Source organism: Chroicocephalus ridibundus, chromosome 9 (assembly GCF_963924245.1).
Source record: "Chroicocephalus ridibundus chromosome 9, bChrRid1.1, whole genome shotgun sequence".
Classification (NCBI taxonomy): Eukaryota; Metazoa; Chordata; class Aves; order Charadriiformes; family Laridae; genus Chroicocephalus; species Chroicocephalus ridibundus.
Window position 1 is genome coordinate 11,670,118 of NC_086292.1, and position 23,140 is coordinate 11,693,257.

A 23,140-nucleotide genomic window follows, 5' to 3' on the forward strand; every position below is an offset into this window, starting at 1 on the left:
GAAATGGCTATCTTAAAAAGATAGCTGCACAATTTATTTGAGCAATTTGTTTGAAATTATGTTCATCAGCATGAATTTACTTGCCACCTATTCCATAGGCCTGGGTTATGAGCTGGAAAAAGATACAATGGCTGGTCAGAGTCAGTGATGGTAGCTCAGAGCTAATTCATGCTCAGAGCTAGGAAAGTAATATGAAATTATTGTCTTGTGCAAATTAGTGACAAAAATAATACTTTAAAAGGAAGACATCAGAATATTTGTTTAATTGACAGCTATTACTTTATAGCATATTAGGAAATAATACTGTGTATGTTTTGTGCCAATAATGAAGTCTTAGTGCTTTAGGAGTTCATTGGAGCATTGTGCTTAGATCACTGCCAAGAAGGGCAGAGCCTGCTCTGGTTTGCAGAAGCGTCCGTGCTGTTGTGCAGATTGTTTGAGGGTATTTTCCTGGGAATGTTATTTGGAGACCTGGAAGGAGAATTTGGGGTGAGCAGGTTGCCCAGGCTGGGAAGGAACTGGTGGAGTCAGGGTTGACATCTAAGAATTGGGAAGTGTTTTGTTTTGCCTGTGTAACATTGTGGGTTCTGGCTGTGCTGGAGCTGGACCCAAGTGTGCAAGGAGACATGCTCGTGCAGTGGTGCCTGCGGCAGAGCCCAGCCTCGTGCGGTGGCACTACGTCCTGCCAGAAACCTTAGAGAAAGACTTGTGACTCATGCACTCATTTTGATGATACCTGTGGTGCTTAACAGTTAATTTCCATAAATTGATTGCGTGAGTCATTTATCCTGCACTGTAAGCATCCGTAAGGGAAAAGCCGAGGCAGAGCTCCTTGGGACTGGCGAAGGAAAAAGGAAAACCAGCAGCTCCAAGTGGGGCTCCCAGCAGCAGGGGCAGGGCCCTTCCTTTGAACAAAGCCCTGGGGGTCTGGGCTTGGCTGTTCCCTCTTTAATGGTAACTGCTGTCACTTAACATACAAAGGGAAAAGTAAATGCCTTTCTTCTTCTTCTTCAAAGTAATTCTAATGTTTCAGCATTGAGCTCACATGGACGCAGGCGCTTGTGCTGCTCTGGTGGATTTCTCTGCGCTCGCCGGCACTGTAGTCATGGGTCGGACACCTCTAGCTTTGTACGAGCGACGTAGCTGTTCTTTGAATGTCTTGCGTAGCCTTTGGAGTAAGCAGCACCTACCTGCAACCTGCCGAGGAGCCCGAGAGCAGGAGTCGCAGAAGAAGCCGTCCCAAGAGGAAAATAAATCATAGAAGACAGGGGAAAAAATGGCTGTGTCTAGAGGCAAGAGAAAGAGAAGGTGAGGGGATGGCCCACACGCAAGGTAAGTTGAGTCTCTTGCTCGTATCCACCCAGGTTAGAAAGGATCCAGGCAATGACAGGAAAGATCCATGTCGCTGTTTCAGGTGGTGTAGGTTTGAGCGTGACAATAAGCATCTGCCCTCCCTTATTCTGCCTCCCTGTTCGAGTGGCTCTTCCTCCCACCCCCTCGCCACATCTGTCCCTCCGGTCTCGGGCTCTGCTGTAAATGAACTACAATGACTTGTTATGGCTCACATTTCCTAATCCAATAGGCATGCGTTATTGCATTAGCACTCGGCACTTCTATTAAATTATGATCCTGTTAGTACAGAGTTTAATTTGTTTGAGCTACATTTATGAAACATATAAATATACTTTCCTAGAGATGGTCGCTGCTGCCAGACACAGGCTGCGGAGTCTCGGCAAAGCGTGGAGGAACTTGCAGTCTCAGCTGGTAACACATCTGGCTCCGTGCAGGTGTGTTCGGAGCCTGTGTAGGTGTTGTGATGGCAACGTGCATCTTCCACGTCGCAGCGAATACAGCATCAGTTAAAACACCTGAATTTAAAATGCATACCTAGTTACTGCAAGGAAAAACCCCACAGATTCCAGAAGGACACAGTGGTTGCTCCAACCTGCTGTAACAAAAAAAGGCAAGAAACCCTGAACTGACCAAAAGAACACCTATTTACGGAAAAACACAGTAGTGAAGACTAGAACAGAGTTCTGTTATGGAGAACTATTGCAGCTACTAAATACTCAGCAATAACCAAAAAAAATCCATCCCCGATAGATGATTTGCATAGCGTTCAAATGGCCGTTGCAAAACCTGTGTTCAGCGCCCGCTGCAAAGCCTCCCGTTTACAGGCATTTGCCATCAGAGCAGGACTGAAAGCTGGCGTGGCTGCGCGGGGGTCACTGATGCCCTCCGAACAGAAGCCACCCGCACAGGCTGGCGCAGGGCGTCCGTACGGCAGGAGGAGCCACCGCCTGGCTCCATCCTCCGCAGCTGGTGGCTCTGTCGCTGGCGATACCACAGCCTGAACAAATCCTAAAAACTACTTTGTGTGCTGTTTCATAGATAAGATTTTTATCATCCCATGGCACTGTTCAGTACCAAGAGGCACAAAAGAGGCAAAATGTGCATTGACCTCCTGAAGGAGGGTCCCAGCCCAGCTGTGATGGCCGAGGAGGAGCCCATGGCCGGCGCTGGCAGCCGGGGAGCTGCAGTCCCGGGGTGCTGCTCACCGGCACACAGGGCCTCCCTGGAACAACGGGAACCACTTCTGGCTCTGCCATGGAGGAAGAACAGCCTCCTCCTGCCGGGGGATTTATTGCTGTACTGGATGCCTCCGAGCGCTATCCCAGCCACCAACATGCAGTGTATTTCTTAGGTGGCTGGAGGATATATGGGGCTTGAGGCGCCAAGTTTTAATCTTCTAATTTTCAAAGCTCTTTGTCTTTTCAAACTAGATGGCTTTCACTTTTATCCCTTCCTCTGTCCACCCATAAAGCATTTCAATCCTTCCAATGTTAAATCTTGTAGATGTGCAACTGCTGGTAACACAGGGCAGGGGAAAAATGGTTCAGGTCTGAAATGGTACCAAAGAGCAACCAAGTGTTCATTCCTTAAAGAAGCAATGCCTGGTGCTTTTTCCATGAATATTAAATGTTCAGTGTAAAATACAGAACGCTTCTTGAGACAGAAGGTAACAAATAGGAATAGTGAGTGACTGTATGTTTTTACGCCCATATTTTCAGGGCTCTGTTCACTCCTGCTTTGAAGCACCAGGTAACTCTAGTCTTGAGACAAACGTAGTGGGTTTTAATAATGAGCCCGTTTCCATCTGAAATCTTCCCCATCCCCCATGCATGGGTGCATAGCAAAACATAACTTGTGGCACGAAGACATTGTTAAATTGGTAAATTCTGACAGGCAGATAGATCTGATCTCAGAAAGAGCAGAGCCCTTGGACAGTGCGTTCACCCACAGGTTTTGTATCTAGTCAGAAGCTATTTCAGTAACAAGATCTGACAAAAAGTCCATTCAAGAGTTACAGATCAGGCTGGGATTTATAGAGCTTGGGGGAATAAAGTGCCTTATTTGATTTAGATGGGTCTTTGACCCCAAGCAATGCCCTCTAGAGGATAACGTTGGATTTGGTATCTCATCCTGGATTGTTTCTATCTTTATATTTTAATGATACCAAGATGGTTGTTAGTGAGATTTTCATGGTATCCTGTCAAATTAAGCGGAGTGCCTCGTTTGATTTCTGCATTTGTCAGTGCCCTGTGCAGCCGCGCGGGCCGGCTCGGGGATGTGTGGCTTCCAGGGGTTTCTCTGCAGTGCTGGACGTGTGGGGCTGAAATCTCGGTGCAGAGCAGTGGTGCAGTCGTTTGGGGTGGTTCTCCCTGTCCCCTTCAGATATTTACCTCTCAGAGCATGGTAAAGGTGACATTTCCCACATGTCTGCAGCAAGCTTCACACTCTGCTTCCCCTGAAGTCAGTGGAGATTTGCCAGTGATACCAACAGGAACAATTAATTCAGTGTTTTCAGTGGTTTTACCCTAGAGGACTTTAGGAAGCATTTTGAATTAAGAACATGCTTGTTTCTTTATGCCTTAGTCTACTTGCCTTTCCTCTGACACTATGAGGTGGATTTTAGAAACCCAGACATTTGATGTCTAAACTCTTTGATGTTAGGGTGTTGTTGGTTGGGTTGTGCTGAGGTCAGCAATCCCAGGGACGCTCCAGCCAGCAAGGGCAGCTTTGGTCATAAGAAACAAAAGAAAAATTTGTGCTGCAGAAGTGAGATGTCTCTTAAGTATGTCAGATTCCTAAATTAAAGGGGTTACGTAAAAACAACAGGGATTAAAACTAGTCAAAAAACACTTTATAGTGTACTAACCAAGACCTGGTACCACCGTGGACTTTCGCCTCCTTCACGTCACTGGGGTTCGGCCGGGAGGGTAAGAGCCCGTTGCAGGGGATGCAGCTGCGGGTCTGACTGCACGGCTCGGGGAGGGTCGCGGGGCGGCTTGGGGGGCAGGACGTCACGCTTCATTAATCTTGCAGTCTTCAGAGGGATGGGTTTGCCAGAAACCTCATGCAGCTTTTTGTTGCTCTGATCCCAACAAAACAGCAATAACCCTGGCCTGGCCAGATATTAGACCAGATTTACAGCTGTTCTGCGCCCCCGCAGTGTGACACAGCCGGAGCCCAGGGTGCCTTTGGCGCTGTGATTGTGCCTCCCCTGATGTACCCAAACAGCCAGCGCCAGTGTACATTAAAACACAAACAGCTTTGCTGTAAATACCGCATCCCTAGTGATGCGTGTCTGCGTTTCCACAGCGCTTCTCCAGCCACACTTATTTGGCACCTGATGTTGTACTGATGGGGAAAAAATGAAAAAGGGCATGTTAGTGACCACGCAGGATTTCACATTGTGGCAGATGTGGTATTAAGCACATCGGGAACTCATCTCTTTGGCCTTCCAGCCAAACCTGTTTGCAATGGACAGGGTTCCTGTTGGCCATGTTCACCATACATTTGGAGCCAGCGTCCACCTGCCTTGTGAGGAGGATCCCCGTTGCCACAGGCCTTAAATTTCTTAGCTCCATCACTGAGTAAACTCTCAGTGGAGTGCCCTGGGTGAGAGGGCACACATCCCTCCAAAGTGCCACCGGGGATGCAGACATCCTGCCTGTGTAGCACTGTGGAAGCCACCGAGCCCTCCTGCATGGGGACCGCTCGTAAGAACCATGGAGCTGCGGTGGTTGGAGTTCTTCCCAGTGGTTGGCATCCTCCCGAGCCGGCCGGGCGTCCCTCCCCGGGCTGAGGCACTGATCAGCTCCTCTGCAGCTTGTTCTCTGCTATCCTGAGCCTCAGCCACTGGGCACGAGTGGAGAAAGGAAGTTTTCAAGACCAGAGAGGAGCTCTCACTGCTGATCTTACTCTGGTCTTCCTTCAAGCTCATGGGTGATTTCTTCACCCTCTACCCCCAAAAAAGCTATATTTGGATTCTTAAGATGCTACAAGCAACAGTGCTGAGAAAACGCCACACTGCACCCTATACACCAAATACTTCACGAAACACCAGAAACTGGCTGCTGATGGGTGGAGGAACACCTGCAGTTCGTAAAAGCCAGGTGGCGAGAGGAGCCAAGTCAGCCCTCGGGCAGCCCCACTGCCTGGGAGGTTCAGTGCCACCCCTGCACTGCCCGCCCCGTCCTGCGCAACTCCAGGGAAGCCCTTTAATTAGTGCTTCGAAGAGCCTTTACTTCTTACACCTTTTCTTTGCAGCTCCCTTTTCTGAAAGATCACATCTAAAAATTCTAAATTAATTCTGAGCAATGGTTCATCTCGTTTGAGGGAACAGTGTGCTGTCTGCCGTGTTCATTCGCTCTCCTTGGCAATGATCATTTTTGGGTATAACATTTATATTACATCCATTAGAGCATAGAATGGGATGTGAATTATCCAAAGCTGTTCCAATCACCACTTAAATCTTTATTGATTGCAAGTAATAAACATAACTACAGTGTTGCCGAGACTTTATGCCATTCACATACTGGTTACACACAGCTGACGAAAGTCTACAGATTCTTGGGTGAGATTTTTCAAGTCCCAAAGTGACTTTTGCTCCTAAATCTCACCTGTAGCGGTCACCGGCTCTTCTCTGTATCGCCTGCAACAGCTTGTGAGGACCAGCCCAAACACTGGGCTACGGAGCCACTAGCATCAGTACATCCCATTGCTCGTTCCGGGAAAACGGCCCTTTCCTGGCAAGGCTGGCGACCAGGATGTTCTTTTCATAAATTAACAGCACTTTTTCCAAGAAGCTGCTCAGACTCTTCTGCGCAGTCCGAGTTCGTTCAGGGAAGGATCCTGTTTGCAGCACCGGCACATAAACACGATGGCCAGTAACTGCAATCAGGTTGCCAGAAGAGCAGCCTGGCCAGTTTTTGCAGTTGTATCTGGGACTTCGGCCTGCTGGGGCTCTTTCTAAAGCCAGTAGAAGCTAGAGTGGTGGCACTAGATAAAAAATCAATGTTTTCACATTACCTACTTTATATCCGTGAAGGTGAAATCATGAAAATGAACCTAAAAGGTCATTAATCAAATTAAAAACCTGGTTTGATCTCTAATTTGAGAGGGGCAGAAGTTATACCTTCTAACATTTGGGACTAATAAAGAACTATGTCTTTGATGATTAATTTACTTTTCTTCTGCTTCAAAGTCGTTCTGGACAGAAAGAAGTATTATAATGCCACCAGTTTTGTCAACGGAGATAAAAATTACTGTAACTAACCTGAAACTGGTGCTGTGGCAAGAGGAGGCTGGGCAAGAAGTCCCTCAGCCAGGATGAGGGTGTCTCGAGGAGATGTAAGAAGAGAGAGCAGAGGAGCTCTGTGTCATCGTGTTCCCTCTTTTCCATATTAATGGAAAATAGATAATAATGAAATAGAAACGTAATAGATGCTCTAAGAAAAGCATAGAGCAGCTCTTTCTTCTGAGGGATGATCTCACGCGTCAGCGTGGGAAAGGAACATACTCAGCCTGGAAGCGATGCTGTATTTTATGCAAGATCACCTGCGTGACAAAGAAGTGCTGTAGCGACTCCTGAATCTGGAGGGAGACGTGGCCAGGATTTTCAAACTGAACCCGAAGCTTTGGGGACCTAGTTCAGGGGTGAGCTTTTAATGAGTGAGTGCACATCGTTTTTCAAAAATCAGTTTGGTCCGTCAGCATCATCCTGTCACCTGGGGCCACCAGCACGAAGGGGTACAGCAGGACTTTTGGGGATGGTGCCCCAAGCCAAGAGGGGCTGAACTGGAGCTGGGAGGAGGCCCCAGGGCCACACAGCAAAGGGAAGAGGAGGGTCCCTTTGAGATGGTGCCACATTGCATTTGGAAAAAGACTGGTGCAGCTTCTTTTCTAGCAGTACGTGATGGCTGAAGAGGGGAAGGTCCTGCTGCCGGCACCTGAGCCGGGTCTTCTAACAGGGGAGCAGAGAAAACAAAGTGCTGAAGCAGCGATAAAACCCACCTCTGTCCCAGGTATAAAATCACGTTTGCAACAGACTCTGATGAAGTGAAGCCTGTGAGAATAGATGGGCACCGGTCTTCATAATGTCGTGCCTCTCTTAAATTAGTCAGTCATAGCAAATGGCTTAATTTGCCACTGGGGGCAATACCGTTCAGTGTGAGGCTCCTGGTACCGTTTCTCTAGATGCAAGTCTTCCCGTCTTTTGTAGATGTCAGCAAAAAAAAACCTTAGCGGGATTTGTCGAAGCTGCCCAACGGATCCAACCTCACGTGGTTAAGCCTGGATCAGCCAAACCTGCTACATCCAGATGAAAAGCACAAGCAAGCAGACAAAAAAATCCTTCCATCATGGTGAGGAAGAAAAACACTACAAGTTTCTGCCCAAGAATACCATCTTATGACATCTGAAACACTGACATCTTGATCCTAATTGCCTCGGCTCATTTTCTTAGGCGTACAGAGCGCAACAAGAGAGCACAAGCTCTCAAACCTCTGAACATTTTACATTGATAAAAGCAACCAAAGTACTAGAGAGTTGGGCTGGAAACCACACAGGGGGAGATGAAAAAGAATCCCATCATAAATTAAAGGCAGAGGAAAAACAGCTGAAGCCACCCGGGAAAGGGCTGAGGACCTCATAGGATATCCTGTGCAGCCCAACAACAGCAACCTAATTAAAAAAGCAGCTGGAAAGCACAAAATTATTCCAGGAAAAAGATGAGGAAAGGGAAGTCTTTTGAGAGAGAGACCCAGAAACCAAACAAATGATCCTGTGAGTGGATTCTGGGGTAGCACAGCTGGCCAGGGGGGCAGGTGGGACACGACACAGCGTTCCCGTGGGACCCGGGCAAGTCATTGAGTCACTCCGCTCCTCTGCCTCTAGGGCAATTAAAAAAATCTCCCCCTGCAAACAAGCAGTGCCAGGGCAGGCTCTGAGAAATCCTCTTCCTACAGCCAGCAGCCCTCACTCCCAGAAGAGCCCCGCGCTTCCCTCTGTAATAGCAAACAAAACGCTTTGCAGCTTGGTAGCCTTGGGCCTGCCGGCGTGGGCAGGGTGCTGCCGCTGCCCTGGGGCCTTTTTGGGACGGGCTGGGTTGCCAGCCGAGGCACGGTACAGAGCATTCGCATTCAGTGTGCACTGCTGAGTGCTCGGCGAGAAAAATACCACCATCCAGACATGCCCTCCGTCACCTCCATCGGGATCTCGGCCAAAGCCATGCCTGACACTGGCTATTAAATTGAGGCTATAGGCAACTCAGAGGTGGGCAATCAGAAAATGTACCAACAGCCAGGCTCACTTTTCAATAGAGTTACTTAACTGGGGAATCTGGGAGCTGAGGAGCTTTTCACGTTGCATCCCTGCGGGTGAAGAACTGGACAGGGTCTGCAGAAGGTCGCGACTTCGCCCACCATCAGGTCGCTCCAGTCCTGCTGCACAGGGAGCAGCTCGCGCATTGAGAGCTCTTGGGATTCATTTCCTGGAAGCAGACAAAATTGTTCCTTAGGACTCTGACCATACAAGCTGCATTTCATGCTCCATCTGTGAAGCACAAAACAGTGCCTTTTCTAGCACACTGAGAGGGCTTTTTTGCTCGGGTTCACCCTGTGCTCCGGCCAGGAAGACAGTGGAGCTGGGGGAGGCCAGGAGTTCCTCCTGTCCCTCCTCACTCGACCTGCCTGTCCCATCCCGTCCCAGCCGCCCACAGTCAGGACAGCTTACAGCCCCCCTGGCCTGAAGCACACAGCGGCTCCTCGGCGCTTGTCCGCCTATCCCGCTCTGCTCCTCCCGCCGGGACAGACGGACGGAGCAAATCTCCTCTTTCCTACCTGGGTTGAGGTATCGCAGTACCTCACCTGACAAACAGGGCCATGACAAACTATAGTGAAAACCCCAGTTCAGGCAAATTCCCATCTGTTTAGTTAAGATAATTTTAGTTTACTACTTTTTTTTTTTTTTTGGCAGTTGGCGTATGCGCAATTAACTGCAATCTTGGCTTTAAAAAAAAAAAAAAAGCACCCTAATTAGCATGTTAAGCCTCCTCATTTCCCAATACTGTATAATGTTGTGAAAGCTAATCTATAATGTATTGGATGTTATGCAAATTCTCTGTACTCCATATGGGGTTTATAAAGGCATGCAAATTAAAAATAGTGTTTGGAATAGGACTGGGGGGAGGGGAGAATTTGCACAATAAAATATGCGGATGGGAGAAAAGGTGTTTATAACCTTCTCCCTATTGTTTGTGTATTCTCAGCTGCACAGTGCTTCTCAAAGCAGATAGATGTATTGCATAAAATCTCTCCAAATTGGATAGTTTTTAAATGAAATTTAAAATGAGAGTGCTGTTCTCTAAGCAATAATCCACACCGTTCTTTCTGCTGGGGCTTGTGACGGGTAGGTAAGGGCACTCAGCTTTCACTGACTTGCATTGCAATCATGCGCGGCTGCTCGTAGGGTATTTGCCCGCGTGTCACCAGGGGCCTTGTCACAACACGGCTGCCCAGGAGGGCCCATGGTGGTGGCTTGGCCAGCACCTGGCTGGTCCCCGTTGGCATAAACCACGGGGGCAGGTGCGTTACCCAGGGCGTTTGCAGTGTCTGGGGAGCGTGCTTTGATCCCGTTGGTATTTTATAGCCCTACCTATAGGTGGATGCAAACGTCGCTGTGATACAGCTGGCTCTTTACGGTGCCCCCGGCTCCTGGCGGAGGGGCAAGAGCCCAGCCAGCAAACGCGGCCTTGTCTCCTGCGGCTTGTCACCGCCCCCGTCGGCTGTGTCCGGCTGAGTGCGTACAGCCTTCCCTGATTGATACTTAATTAGATTACAGCTGCTGCTTAAAAATAGCCATTTTACAAAAATGAACTCTTGGCTGGTGTCAAACCGAGCGCTGTGCAGAGCAGGGGGAGTGGTGCTGCCGCTGCCTGGCCGGCCAGGGAGCTCTGCGGGCGCAGGCAGTGACAGCATCGCTGCCACTGGGACCAGGGACCAGCCGTTCTCCCCACCTCCATGGCTTTTCCCTGCTTTTGCCCTCCCTGCTGGCCTCGGTAACACCGCATTGGGCCACGTTGGTGCAGCCCCTGGGGCATTCAGCTCAGGAGCTCTTGAACATGCTCGTTTTTCTCATGGTGCCCCATGACCTGCCTGGGCTCGGCCAAGCACAGCCTGTGTCCCCTCCAGGGGCTGCTACCCCCAGGGTGGCACCTCAGGCCCGCTTGCCTCCCGAAGGGCACGTGGCTCCTCCGAGGGCAGCGCTTCTCAACATCAGCCGCAAACAGGTCTCGTGGCCTTCTCGGACACAGTTTCTTGGCAGATGAGGGAATGGGGCAGGAAAACCTCTGAGATATCTCACAAGAAGGAAATGGAAATGACAAACCCCAACTGAGGGCTCCTCAGGCGCCGCTTTCCCGCAGGGAAGGGACGGGCAAGCTCAGGTCTCCCTGGGCTTGTGGGCTTTTATCAGCGCCAGAGTCAGCAGCTCCCTTCATCCTGCCAACATTTCCCACCCTGGACACTTTCAGCCAGCGTTTCCACATTCACTAATTTGTTTCGTAAAGGTCTGCATTTGCTTATTTTCTGCTGCAGTTCCCTGGACCAGTGGTGCTTGGGATGCAGCGGCTCTGGGGGAGAGCGGCCGCCCGCGCGGTGCCTCCGAGCACGGAGCTGGAGGAACCACTGCTGGCAGGGAGACAGCTGTGACGGCTGGCAAAATCCCCCCTCCACGGCACCCACACGGCCCCGGGTGCCGGGGCTGCCTGGGGGGTCTGGAGCCGCAGGCGCTGTTTCACTGTAAGGAGCCGCAGTTGCGCGTTCGTGGGACTTGCTGTCTGTTAGTGCAATACGGGGCATCCTGCTGGATCAAACCCACCGTAATCCATCCGTAAAGCTACTGCGAACGCCTGCGATTGCACCAAACTGGGAAATTGGCCTTGTTTTGTTTCTGCTGCCTTCATTTAACAGTGAGTGCCGATTACTCAAAGCGATATGGGCAGGACCTGGTAATGTAGCGTTGCTCTAGCGTTAACTTAAGGGGATGATCCAGTTGCCTGCAGTGTAAATACTTTGTGGCCAGGAACCCTGCTTTATCGCTTTGTATAGTTTTAAAGTAGTTTAAAGATTGAATAACATAAAATAACATAATATAATGTTATTTATGTTATTTCCCACGTGAAGAACTCCTGTAAACCTTGCAGTATTGAAACTCAGTGAACAAGGCATCTTAGACAAGCTGAAAAACAAATGGTGGTACGATAAGGGTGAATGTGGAGCCAAGGACTCCGGAAGTAAGGTCAGTCGCTGAAGGTCTTTTTGTACTGATTAGCAATCACATTTTGACCCACTGTTTGTTTATACAAAGAATGACTTTCAAAAGTTGGTATTTACATTTCGAAGGTTGAAAGAAAAGAATAGAAAGAATAATTAAGTCTCTGAACGTGACAGCATTTTTCTTTTATGCAGTAACAGACTGTAGTTGTAAGTATGTTTTACTGTTTGAGTATTCTGCTAGAAAAACGTGGAAAGAGAAGCCCCCAAAGCCTCCCAAGCTGGTATCTTCATTTAAATGTGCAAGTTTCAGCACAGTCAGTGTGTATTATTCAGGCCAGTGTCTTTTCTTAGTTTTCTTGCAAAACCACATTTTTGTTTCAAAATTGTGACTTAGGTTCTCTACATGTCAGTTTGGGAAACAGCCACATGCTTGCTAAGGGTGGCCAATTTCAGGACAGACCCGTGATAAAGAAAAAAAAAAAAAAAAAGCCTTTCTGCCCCCATTCCCAATTCAGTTTGAAATTGGTTTGATTTTAAACAAACAAACAAAAAAATCTAGAAATACCACTGGTAACTCGTTACATAAATATTGTATATTCTTTTTTATTCTGCTTTGCACCATCTTGCTGCTGTACTGCCCTGTGCCACGCCAGCCGCGCGGCAGGGCCCGCCAGCCTCCGGCCGCTCCTCGGGCAGGACCCCGGTAACCCCCAGTGGAATCCCCCTCCCGGGGTGACGGGTGGCTCAGCCCAGCAGCCGCACACTTAAATTGCAGGAAATACTTATTTACACCATTCACTTAAAAGAAAACACAGAGGAATTATTATTTTTTTTATGCTTATAGAGCCATTGAGTAGAAAAAACACTGTAGAAGTGCTGAGCTTGTCTGAGTAAAGGACATTTTCAAAGGCGCCAAGAGGAGGAGAAATCCAGCTCCAGCTGAAATCAGTCACAGCCGAGTGCCCAACTCCCCTGGTACCTTTGGAAGTGCTCTCTATAATCATTCAAACAGAAAACTATAATTTGGAAGCACCCTCTCGGTGTCAGAGGACAATTCCAAGTTCCATCGAAGCCAATAATAAAAAAATTCATTGGTTTCAGCTGGACTGGAAGTTGCTCAGGGCACAACCCTGTAGCTGTTGTATGCGTGAAATTTGGGATCACGGGGCAGCTGAATGTACAGCAGCTGCAGAAGGAAACTGTAATTGAAGAGAGGTGCAAATGAGTAGTATTTTTAGTTTAAAAGGCAGGCTGTTTGCTACAAGGGCCCCTATCCAAACTGCCTGTGAAGTGCACAGACACTTAGAAAGCAGATCCTGTTTTATTCTGAGTCCGTGCCGGTTTTGCTGTCCGTGGGGATGCCCGTGTGCCGAGCCCCTGCCCAGCCCCTGCTCCGGCTCCTGCCCGTCCCGCGGGGCTGCCAGCAGCGGTGCCACACGCCGGTCCTGCAGCAGCAAAAGGGTTGCAGCTCCAGTTAATCTGATTACAGAATCCTGTTTTTAAAAAAAAAACGCAAGCCTTCTCCCCCATCTGACATGTATTGAAGGAAGATGAACCCTGGCCAGCATTTTTTGTGTTGCAATGACTGGTTTTATTCAGTAACTCCCTCTCCCTCGGTCACCAAAGGTGTTAGTTTAGTTCAGGGCTCTGCTGCTTGACCTTAAAGTAACTGACCGTCTTCCTAGGGTGCGGGTTTTTTTTCCCAATTGTTGAAAAAAAGGTAGATAAGTTTAGCAGCATCTGAGTAATTTTATCTGCATTCACCAAAACCGAGTGTGCAGTGGTTTGGGGTTTGGTTTTTCTAGTTTTATAACGGCCTTCTGTAAAACCTGCTGTTTTCCGCAGCTGCTGCTTTCCCCCTCAGAGCTTTCCCGAGGTGCCTTTGCCACCAGAGATGCTCGGCTGGGGGAAGTCAGTGGCCAAATTAAATCTCATCGCCTTGGAGTGGGCCAGGGTTTCACCCGCCAAAGGGTGGGAGACAGAGCAGTCACTGCTGCGCAGCCCCGGGCTGCCGGGGACGGGGGGACACCACCCACCCGCGAGCGGGACACCAAACGCCATGAGTCTAGTCATTCCAGCTAGGACTAAGTGCAAAGTAGCCTGTTGTCTGTCTGTCTGTCCGCTCCTCACAGCGAAACTAACGGCGTGGCTCGTTTCTCTTAGGACAAGACGAGCGCTCTGAGCCTGAGCAATGTTGCCGGGGTTTTCTATATCCTTGTGGGAGGCCTGGGGCTGGCCATGATGGTGGCCCTGATCGAGTTCTGCTACAAGTCTCGGGCCGAGTCCAAGCGAATGAAACTCACCAAGAACACGCAGAACTTCAAACCCGCTCCCGCCACCAACACCCAGAATTACGCTACCTACAGAGAAGGCTACAACGTGTACGGCACAGAAAGTGTGAAAATCTAGGGGTACGGCTACGGGCCAGGAACTAAAACCCTCTGGTTTTCTTTCTCTATTTTTTTTTAAGCTGTGTGTGATATTTCATTTGTGTGCATCAGCGGACTGCTGCAAAAGGGCTTGTGAAACATCGTCTGGTGGCAGTCTCAGAGTATAAGTGACGTAGATTTCTTTCCTGAACCGAAGTAAGCTTGGTACCATCCTGTATTACAAACAGCGATAGCTGGCTTCAGGCTGAAGTGAGTAACTCCTCTCTCCAGCGCTGGGCTAGTTCAGCACATATAAAAGTATTTTGTTAATTGCTTTAAAAATTACTGTAATCAGAATTTGCATCTCTCTTGCTAGTGACCTCTTCCCCTTTATTTTTTAAGCTAGTATCAGTTCAGGTAAGTGCTTTTTAGGAAATCTCCAAAAATATCTACAATAGAACAAAAAAGTCTACGCTAGAAATCGTGATGTCTAAAGCATGAAAAGTAGAGTTGAATTGCTGAAAAACGAGCCTGGAAAAGCCCGGTTAGCCCATCGCCCACAGACTGTGCCCCCCCCCCAGGCTGAGCATCCCTGCCCTCGGTGTGATGAAATCTTTCTGGTTTTATTATAGATCCTCACCCTGACAGCACGCAAGAGGAGAAGCAGCAGAGAATGTGGCTACTTCACGGATTCGGACCACCTGAGCCAGTCGTACTCTCTCCGAGGTGTCAGGCATGACACGCATTGATGATGGTGCAATGTACTTTTAATAGGAAAAACTGATATTTTTTCCTTCAGTGCCTTATGGAAGACTCTGAGATTCACAACAATGCAAACCATCACCGAAATATTCTTGCTTTGCTTGAAAGAAGAAAAAGTAAAAGTAAAACAAAAGAAGAAAAAGAAAAGAAAAGAAAAGAAAAGAAAAGAAAAGAAAAGAAAAGAAAAGAAAAGAAAAGAAAAGAAAAGAAAAGAAAAGAAAAGAAAAAAGAAGAAAAGAGAAAAAGAGAAAAGAAAAAGAAAAGAAGAAAATAAAAGAAAAGAAAGAAAGGAAAGAAAAGGAAAGGAAAATGAAAAAGGAAAGAAAAAGAGAAAAGAAAAAGAGAGAAAAGAGAAAAAGAAAAGACTGGAAACAAGATATTAGTACGTGAAAAAAAAAAAATCTTGTAAAAAAAAATCAGTGCAACAAAAGCCATTCTTTGATACCACTGCACAGTAAATGAACTTGTGTCCTGAAAGCAAACCGCAGCCGGTTTCATCAGCCACCCCAATCGTATCAAATTATGAAACTCCTCCTGACACAAAGCCTCAGAAATCTGCTGCGTGCGAACACGGACTGGCCTGTCGCTGCTTGTATGAGCTGATGTCAAGATGTTTCAGTATTTACCTACCAGTGGTGTGATTTTTACTTTTTTTTTTCTGAGCCACTTTAAACTCTCCAGCTAATTTGGGCAATTCTGTATAGCAGTAAAAGGTGTAACACCTGAAGAAAAGAATCTGTGCATTAAAACCAGTTAAGGTCAATGACTGTGAATCTGTAAATCCAAAAGAAAGTAATTTGTGGAACTGCATGTCTTTGCTTCCAGATCAGTAAATTAATTTCTTGACAAGGTAGCTAAAGTGCGGGCAGAAAATACTGCAGTCCTTTTGGGTTTTTTTTTTCCCTATCATCAGGCATACCTACAGGTGCTTTATTAAAATGACATTGGGTGGCTTTTAAAAAAAAAAAAAAAAAAAAAGAAAAGCTACTTGCTGTTTAGGTTCAGACCATATATCTCTTTTCTTGCTGTGCATTTGCAGTTTAATTCACAGTTTAATATCAAGCAATGGAGCAAGAGAAGCGCAGGTTAGTGTTTCCCAGGCCAGCTTCCGCTTCCCCCCAGGTCTCTCACGAGTAGCACTGTGCTCCGCTAACGCTTCTCGGGAACGGTCATTTTAAAACAGAGGTAAGGGAAGAGGAGAGTAACTCAAATTAGAGCTGCAGTTCCAGAGTAATATTAAGCAGTCTAACATGACTCCTGCTAGTACTGTTATATTATATCAGCTCCTGCCAACTCTTGTGTCATGGCCACTGGTGAGAGGATGCTCCTGTCCTTGCCCCCTCTGTAAAGAGGACGCCGCGCTCCAGCCGCCGCCGCTCCAGGTAGGGGCTCACTATTACTCACATCCAACGGCTTAGACAGCAGCAGCCTTTCAGCCTCGAACCTCTGCCTGGAAACTACTTAACTTCATCTTTGGAAAAAAAAAAAAAAAAAAAAGAAAGAAAGAAAAAAAAGAAAAAAGCAAAAGACAAAAAAAAAACCAAACAACAAACCTTTAAACATATTGTCAATCACATGGGAAATGTTCAATGGAATATCTGCATACTAATTACCTCTAATCGACAATATGTATTTTCTGTAGTTTACTATAGAGTTTTATTTCATCAGTAACACACAACGAAAAAGAAACTCATTTAAACCAGTCTGACCCTTAGGCGTTTAGTTTGCTGATGATAGATTTGAACTTTTAATAGGATTTAAAAACAAAAAAAAGAAAAAAATGATATGGGGAAAGTCTTGTTAAAAATAAGTATTTCCAACAAAAATGTAATATAAAATCATTTTAAAAGCTCATAGGAGAATAATTTATTGTTCGAGTTTTTAACAAGATATTGACAAAAAAATTGTTGTTTTGTTTTCACTTTCTTTTCATGAAACTGATTATTTTTTTTTCGACTTCTGAACGCGATCATGTCCCCAGCCAGGGCGAGCTAAAGCTGTGCGGTTATGAGTTGTATTTAAAACAAACATTTTTCTTAAAAGCTGTATAAAATATGTATGTTTATCAAATCAATTTTTAAGAGTGGAGGCTTCACACCAGTGAAGGGAGTTTGGTAAATGGTTCGATATTTTTTAAACTTGCATGTAAAGCTAAAACAAAACGTGTTGAGTGCTTACCAATTCCGGCTACCAACTTCAAGCTATCGGAAGTTCGGCAGTAGTCTCACGATGATTTGTTTCGGTATTTTTTTTTTTTCATTTGTTTTGCTTTGGGGGATTTGGGGGTTCTTTCCTTTTTCTTTCTTTTTTTTTTCTCCTTTTTTTTTTTTCCTTTTTTTGTTCCTACTTTTGTTGTTGAAACTGCACTTCAGTGAGCAGAAAAATTGCCAAGCAAACTAATGGCTGTAAAAGCATAAACTGCATGTGTGGGCATCAATTACTGAGCCTCATTTTAATGAGGTGTTGTACAAAGAGTTTTAATACATTTTGTAAATAAAACTGTAAAGAAAAAAAAAAGATAAAGAGCCTGCTGATCTTTTCTCTGGAGGAGAGAGAGAAAGTCCCTGCCTACTGCTGTCCCCTTGGCCCCATAAACCCGTCTCTCTCTATTGGGGGTGCCCCACAGGTATTTAGTTTGGGGCCCTGGAGGTGCCACTGATGCTTCTCCCACAACACTGAACGGAGGACGCTGCTGGGAAGTGCGTATTTCTGGTTTGGTACCCTGCATTGCAGCTAATCCCGACTCTGCCGACTCTAATTCATCGAGCTCACCTCAGCCACAGTTCAGTTTTTCCAAGTCACCACAAACGATGGCCCACAGGCAGCAATCCTGGTATTAAACGGCCGGTGTGCACCCAAATCACACCCTGGCAGGATCCTGGGGATACCCCTGGCCCAGCCAGCCTGGTGGTCCCCGTCAGAAACCATCTCCCTAGTGGCTCCTTCCTGGGGCCACCATGGGTGACGATCCCCTGCGAGCACCCAACGTCTGCCGTGGGCTGAGCTGGAGCAGCGCAAGACTTCACTCAGATGGCTGGGGATGTAAAGATCATCTCCCGAAAAAGAAAAATCCAACGGTGAGGATCCTAGGCAGGTGGCACTGCTGCAGAGCAGAGGGGCAGGGGACCTGAGAAACTGGTTGGGTACCTGCTGGCCAAAGCGCACCCTGACACCCAGCCAGACGAGCTGTGTGTGTGTGAGACGCCTCTGGCTGTGGGGAAAAACATGCGTGGCAATCACATCGGTACATTTCCAGGTCAGCACCCAGTGCTCGGTGGTGAGTCCCAGCCATGGGTCTGGTGGGCCCGGCCCCGCTCCCTGCAGAGATGCCACCAGCTGCTGGTGCTTGTTGTAGGGACAACAGGGGCTGAGCCCACCTGCGTGTCTTCACCCAAGACCTCAGCAACAGCAACATAAGCCCAGGAATAAGCAAGGGCTATGTAAGAACAATAAACAGCAATTATTTGATCCTAAACTATCCTACAATGCTGAAGGTTTCGGGTTGTTCTGGGGTAGAGAGGAGTGTGGTGCTTGGTGGGGCAGGGACATGCGCCTCCCTCACCTTGGCCTTGAGGGAGCCCACGCCGAAATGAGACTATTTATATGTAAAGCACCCACACACTGAATGCAGGGAGGCAGGGAAAGAAATACTGTTCTGTCCTTTAGCCTTCATTTCACACTCAGCACCCGGGCCAACACGGGCAGGTTGCATTTTTGTAGAAAGGGGGTCTTGACCTGCTCCCCACTGCCAGATGGCCGCACGCAGCCTTGCACTGCCCACGGGGCGTGCGTGATGGTCCCTTCCCCATGTACCTGCCAAAACGTGCCACTGTGAGCAGGGATTCAGTCACCTGCAGAGCCCCAGCGCCAAGCTGGGAGGGTGTGAGTGAAACGGTAACGCCAGCCATAGCCAGCCCCGTCCCCGTGTGAGCAGCCAGTGCAGTGCTGTCACATTGCGCACCACGTCCTAGCACTAATAAATATGCATCAGGCAGAACAAGGCAATTGTCATAAAATGGTTTGGGTTAGCAGGGACATTAAAGATCCTCTAGTTCCAGCCCCCTGCCCTGGGCAGGGACACCTCCCACTAGACCAGGCTGCTCCAAGCCCCATCCAGCCTGGCCTGGAACCCCTCCAGGGATGGGGCAGCCACAGCTTCTCTGGGCAACCTGGGCCAGGGGCTCACCACCCTCACAGGAAAGACTTTCTTCCTAATGTCTAATCTAAATCTACTGTCTTTCAGGTTAAAACTGTTATCCCTTGACCTATCGCTCCACTCCCTGATAAAGGGTCCCTCCCAGTCTTTCCTGTAGGCCCCATTTATGTACTGGAAGGGGCTATATGGTCTCCCTGGAGCCTTCTCTTTTCCAGGCTGAACAACCCCAACTCTCTCAACCTGTCTTCATAGGAGAGGTGCTCAAGCCCTTTGATCATCTTCATGGTCTCCTCTGGACTTGCCCCAACAGCTCCATGTCCGTCTTATGCTGGGGGTCCCAGAGCTGGACGCAGTACTCCAGGTGGGGTCTCACCAGAGTGGGGCAGAGGGGCAGAATCACCTCCCTCACCCTGCTGGCCACACTGCTTTTGATGCAGGTGGCCACCTGGGCTGTGAGCGCACATTGCCAGCTCATGTCGAGCTTCTCATCAACCAACACCCCCAAGTCCTCCTCCTCAGGGCTACTCTCAATCCCTGCTCCACCCAGCCTGTGTTTGTGCTTGGGTTTGCCCCAACCCAGGCACAGGACCTTGCACTTGGCCTTGTTGAACTTTATGAGGCTCGCACACACCCACCTCTCCAGACTGTCCAGGTCCCTCTGGATGGCATTCCTTTCCCTCCAGCGTGTCGACCCCTCCACAGAGCTTGGTGTCGTCAGCCAACTTCCTGAGGGTGCACTTGATCCCACCATCCATGTCACTGACAAAGACGTTAAACAGCGCCAGTCCCAGTACTGACCCCACTCGTCATTGGTCTCCACAGGGAGAATTAAGGCTGGGGCGAAGCGGCATGGCTGCACCCAGCGAGCGGGGGGGACAACCCCACACAGGGCCATGGCCACCAGGACAGGGTGCAGGAGCAGGGCCTGACATCCTGGGCCAGGCTGGGGCTGGCGGGGTCCCAGAGCCTCCCTGGGCTGCAGGGACGGTGCACGTTGGGCCAAAAGCTGGGCTTTGCAGCAGACACTGGAGCGAAGGCAGCAGGGCTACGGCAACAGCCCTGGCACACGCTGCTCTAATGGGCCTCAAAGTGACTTTGCCTCTAGACTTGGTGGGAAATAACATAAGGGAAAATTCACAGTAATTCATCAGGTTTCCAGAGCCATCAACAGGAGCAAAAGGACCGTGACAGTGTTCAAGTTCAGACGTAAAAAAAAAAAAAAATCCAAACCCAGAGCAGCTCCTCCTGACAGCAAAGAGTGCATCTGACAACAAAATAAAATTAATAATAATAAGTTGTAACACAAACCCCACTGTATTATTATGGCACAGTTTTCCTTCCAAGGTTTTGTGCAAAGCACTTGAACAATTTTTTTAAAAAAAATTATTATTATTTATGGTTACTAAAATAATAATAAGTCATGGTTATTAAAATTAAATTACAAAATTTCTTTGGTGCTCACATTCATCATCTCAGTCTGGAAAATTGACTCTATTTTGCAGGCAGCAATACATAAACAAGCTCTGGATAGTGATAGCTCTATTCAATTAAACTAAAGGATTTAAATACAGAGATAATATTTTCATGGATATTATAAATTTCAAAGTAATATTAGCTCAAAACATAATACATCTAAAACTGGTACCAGGAAGGACAGTGCCCACGGCAGCAGCACCGCCTGCACCCCGGCACACCGCTGAGCTGGGCTCGGTGGCCCCACGGCCCCAGGGCTGCAGGGAAGGCCCAGGCTGGCATTAGCCGTGGGCTAATACGGGGTCACGGCAGCCGCTGCTCTGTCTTGCCCAGCCCAGGAGCTCCAGGCTGGAGCCACCACAGCGGGCCTCCACACCTTCCTGCGTGGTACCCTACGGGGAGGCAGGTTTGGCTAAAATCCCCCCAGCACCCCAGACCTGCTCAGGCTTTCTTGTCTGTATTTCATCCGTCAGCAATAGAGGAATTACTGAGACTGGTTTCTAACATGGCAGCATCGCTGCAACAGCATCTACAAAAGCGCTTTCCTGCTTCCCCTGGGCACAGGCATCGGCAGCAGCCGCCCTGTGAGGCACGGAGCAGCCGGACACCGCACCGGTACCCAGGGAAGAGTGTGAGCAAAGGAGCTGCCATACGCACCTTAGAGCCAGCGTAACAGCAAAGCCTCTGTCCCTTCCCAGCACCCAGGCTTTCCCCTCCAGGCTGCTGCCCGGTGGAGTTGATAACGCTGGCTGGAAGCACCTGCATCGCCGGTTTTGCTGGATGCCATGGCACGGGCAGACCAATAGACCGATGGGCCGGGTGGCGGTGCCTCCGCGGGCTGATGGGAAGGGCAGAGTAACGAAACCTTTGTTCACACACCAGGTATTTATTCATCACAGTTTCTAACATTGATGTGTTAGCCCTAAATTATTTATGATGGCTATGGCATTTTAGGATGACAGGGCATCTTACAGGAGAGCAAGAGGACAGGATCCCGCTCCGCAGCAACTTGTAATCAGTGGAGCAGGAGGAGCAGGACGGCGCCACGGGAAGCGATGGAGCATGGGGCCGGGAGAGCAGAGCCGAGGAAGGGCAGAGGCTTTCCAGCAGCGCATCATTTCCATCTGGTGACAAGGCTGTTGACATCTCCAAGCAAGCAGGCAGAACTGACACCTAAAGGTGAACTCAGAGCCAATTTGTAGCAGCAGATGAGGATAGAAACCAGGATGAGCAGTGGCACCTGGCCTGCCCCAGCAGGTAGTCACAGGAGATTCTCCCATCATCCATTTTATTGGTTTCAGGTCTGTCTTTATTCTAGTTTCAGGCGGTGTGAAAGAAGCAGTGAGGAGCTGAAGGCGGCAGCGGAAAACAAGCCAAGGCGAAGGGAGAGGGCTCTGAGGAAGGGCTGGGGAGCGGGGCATGTGGGTGCGGAGCTGCTCTCTGAGAGCAGGACCTGCACAGGCACCGCGCTGCTGAGCTGGTGACTGGCCCGCAAAGGGTTAAGGGGGGTCTGTGCAAGCCCCCCCGGCCTCGGTGGCAAGGAGAGGATAAGGCACATAAAGCCTGTAAAAAAAACGTGCAACACAAACCACAGCCATGATGCTGGTAATGAGGGGTGCTTTAGATAATGTTTAGCATATAAATAAAGTAATTGACCAATTAATGAGCGCATGGCAGATGCTTGATACGCTGTAATGAGTAGGGAAATGTACGATATAACGCAAGAAATTGATTAAAGGAATAGAAAAGCGGAGCCGCAGCCTGTGCGGGAGAGCGGGAGCGGCGCCTGGGTCCTGCCAGCGAGCTGCTGCCCGGCGGGGCCGGGGTCACGGGCTGGGGGGGGGCGGACAACGGTTTGGTCCCCGCTGCAGCGGGGGGAAGAGGACAACGCCGGGGGGGTGTCCGGGACCGGCCCGCTCCGCCCTCGGCTCCGTTTCCCCGCTATCGGCGGCGGAGCCCGGCGGGACGCGCTCGGCGGCCGCTGCCGGTGCTGGAGCAACACTGACATGCAGCGGCCGGTGCGGGAGGGACCCGCCGCCGCCACCGCTCCCGCCCCGCTGCAGCCCCGGGGCCGTGTCCGCCTCCCGCCAGGAGCCCAGGGCTCGCCGCAGCCAGCCCAGCTGCCCCCAGCCCACGGCGCCGGCCCCAGCGGAGCCCCGAGCCCAGCAGGACGCCACAGGGAAGGGGTGTGTGTGTGTGTGTGTCCCCGCCAGTGTCCCTCCCTCCTATCTCACCAGCACCCTGGTTTTCCACCCATCTCCCTTTCACCAACTCTTTCCCAGCCTTTCGGCACAGGGCTGGCATTTTCCGAGAGGGAGAGGTGTTTGCTGCGTGCCAGGGGAGCAGATTTTAATATCACTCGAAGCTTTTCAACAAATATTGGATTTGAATTCCAAATATGGGCTGAGCAGGCTAATTACCAAAAACCTACAAAATTAATGTAAGAGCCACAGTTTGATCTGAGGCAAATAAATATAAATGGTATTTATTTAATATTCCCCTGCCCTTTAAACAAGGGAAGTTTGCCATACTCAGGCAAAATAGCTTATTATAAAATAGCTGAAGCTGTGACCTATCACAGATGCTGCAGATTACACAGAGCGATTAGAATATCACATCAGACAGGCCGCACCAGAAACGGGGCTTAATTGATGGGCGCTTTGTACCAGGTTTTCCCCAGGGCCATGGGCCAGGGTCGTGGCAGGGTGCGCTGTAGGGGGCTGACCCCAGGTCAAGCCTGCCCCTGTCTGTTCTGCCCC

At 49.0% G+C, this 23,140-nt stretch overlaps 1 protein-coding gene across 3 annotated transcripts in view; it reads left to right on the top strand.

The window, feature by feature from the left end:
* The window catches only part of GRIA3 (glutamate ionotropic receptor AMPA type subunit 3), a 154,318-nt gene extending 139,429 nt beyond the window's left edge, over window positions 1-14,889 (top strand). The window contains exons 14-16 of one of the 3 annotated variants that reach the window (XM_063346901.1): window positions 11,529-11,643; window positions 13,785-14,032; window positions 14,623-14,889. In XM_063346901.1, the coding sequence (XP_063202971.1) occupies window positions 11,529-11,643; window positions 13,785-14,030 (361 nt within the window). In that variant the 3' untranslated portion in view covers window positions 14,031-14,032; window positions 14,623-14,889. Of the gene's footprint in view, window positions 1-11,528; window positions 11,644-13,784; window positions 14,033-14,622 lie in introns of those variants that run through there. The other 2 variants (XR_010072599.1, XM_063346900.1) reach the window with 2 other exon arrangements.
* The last annotated feature ends 8,251 nt before the right edge of the window (window positions 14,890-23,140 follow it).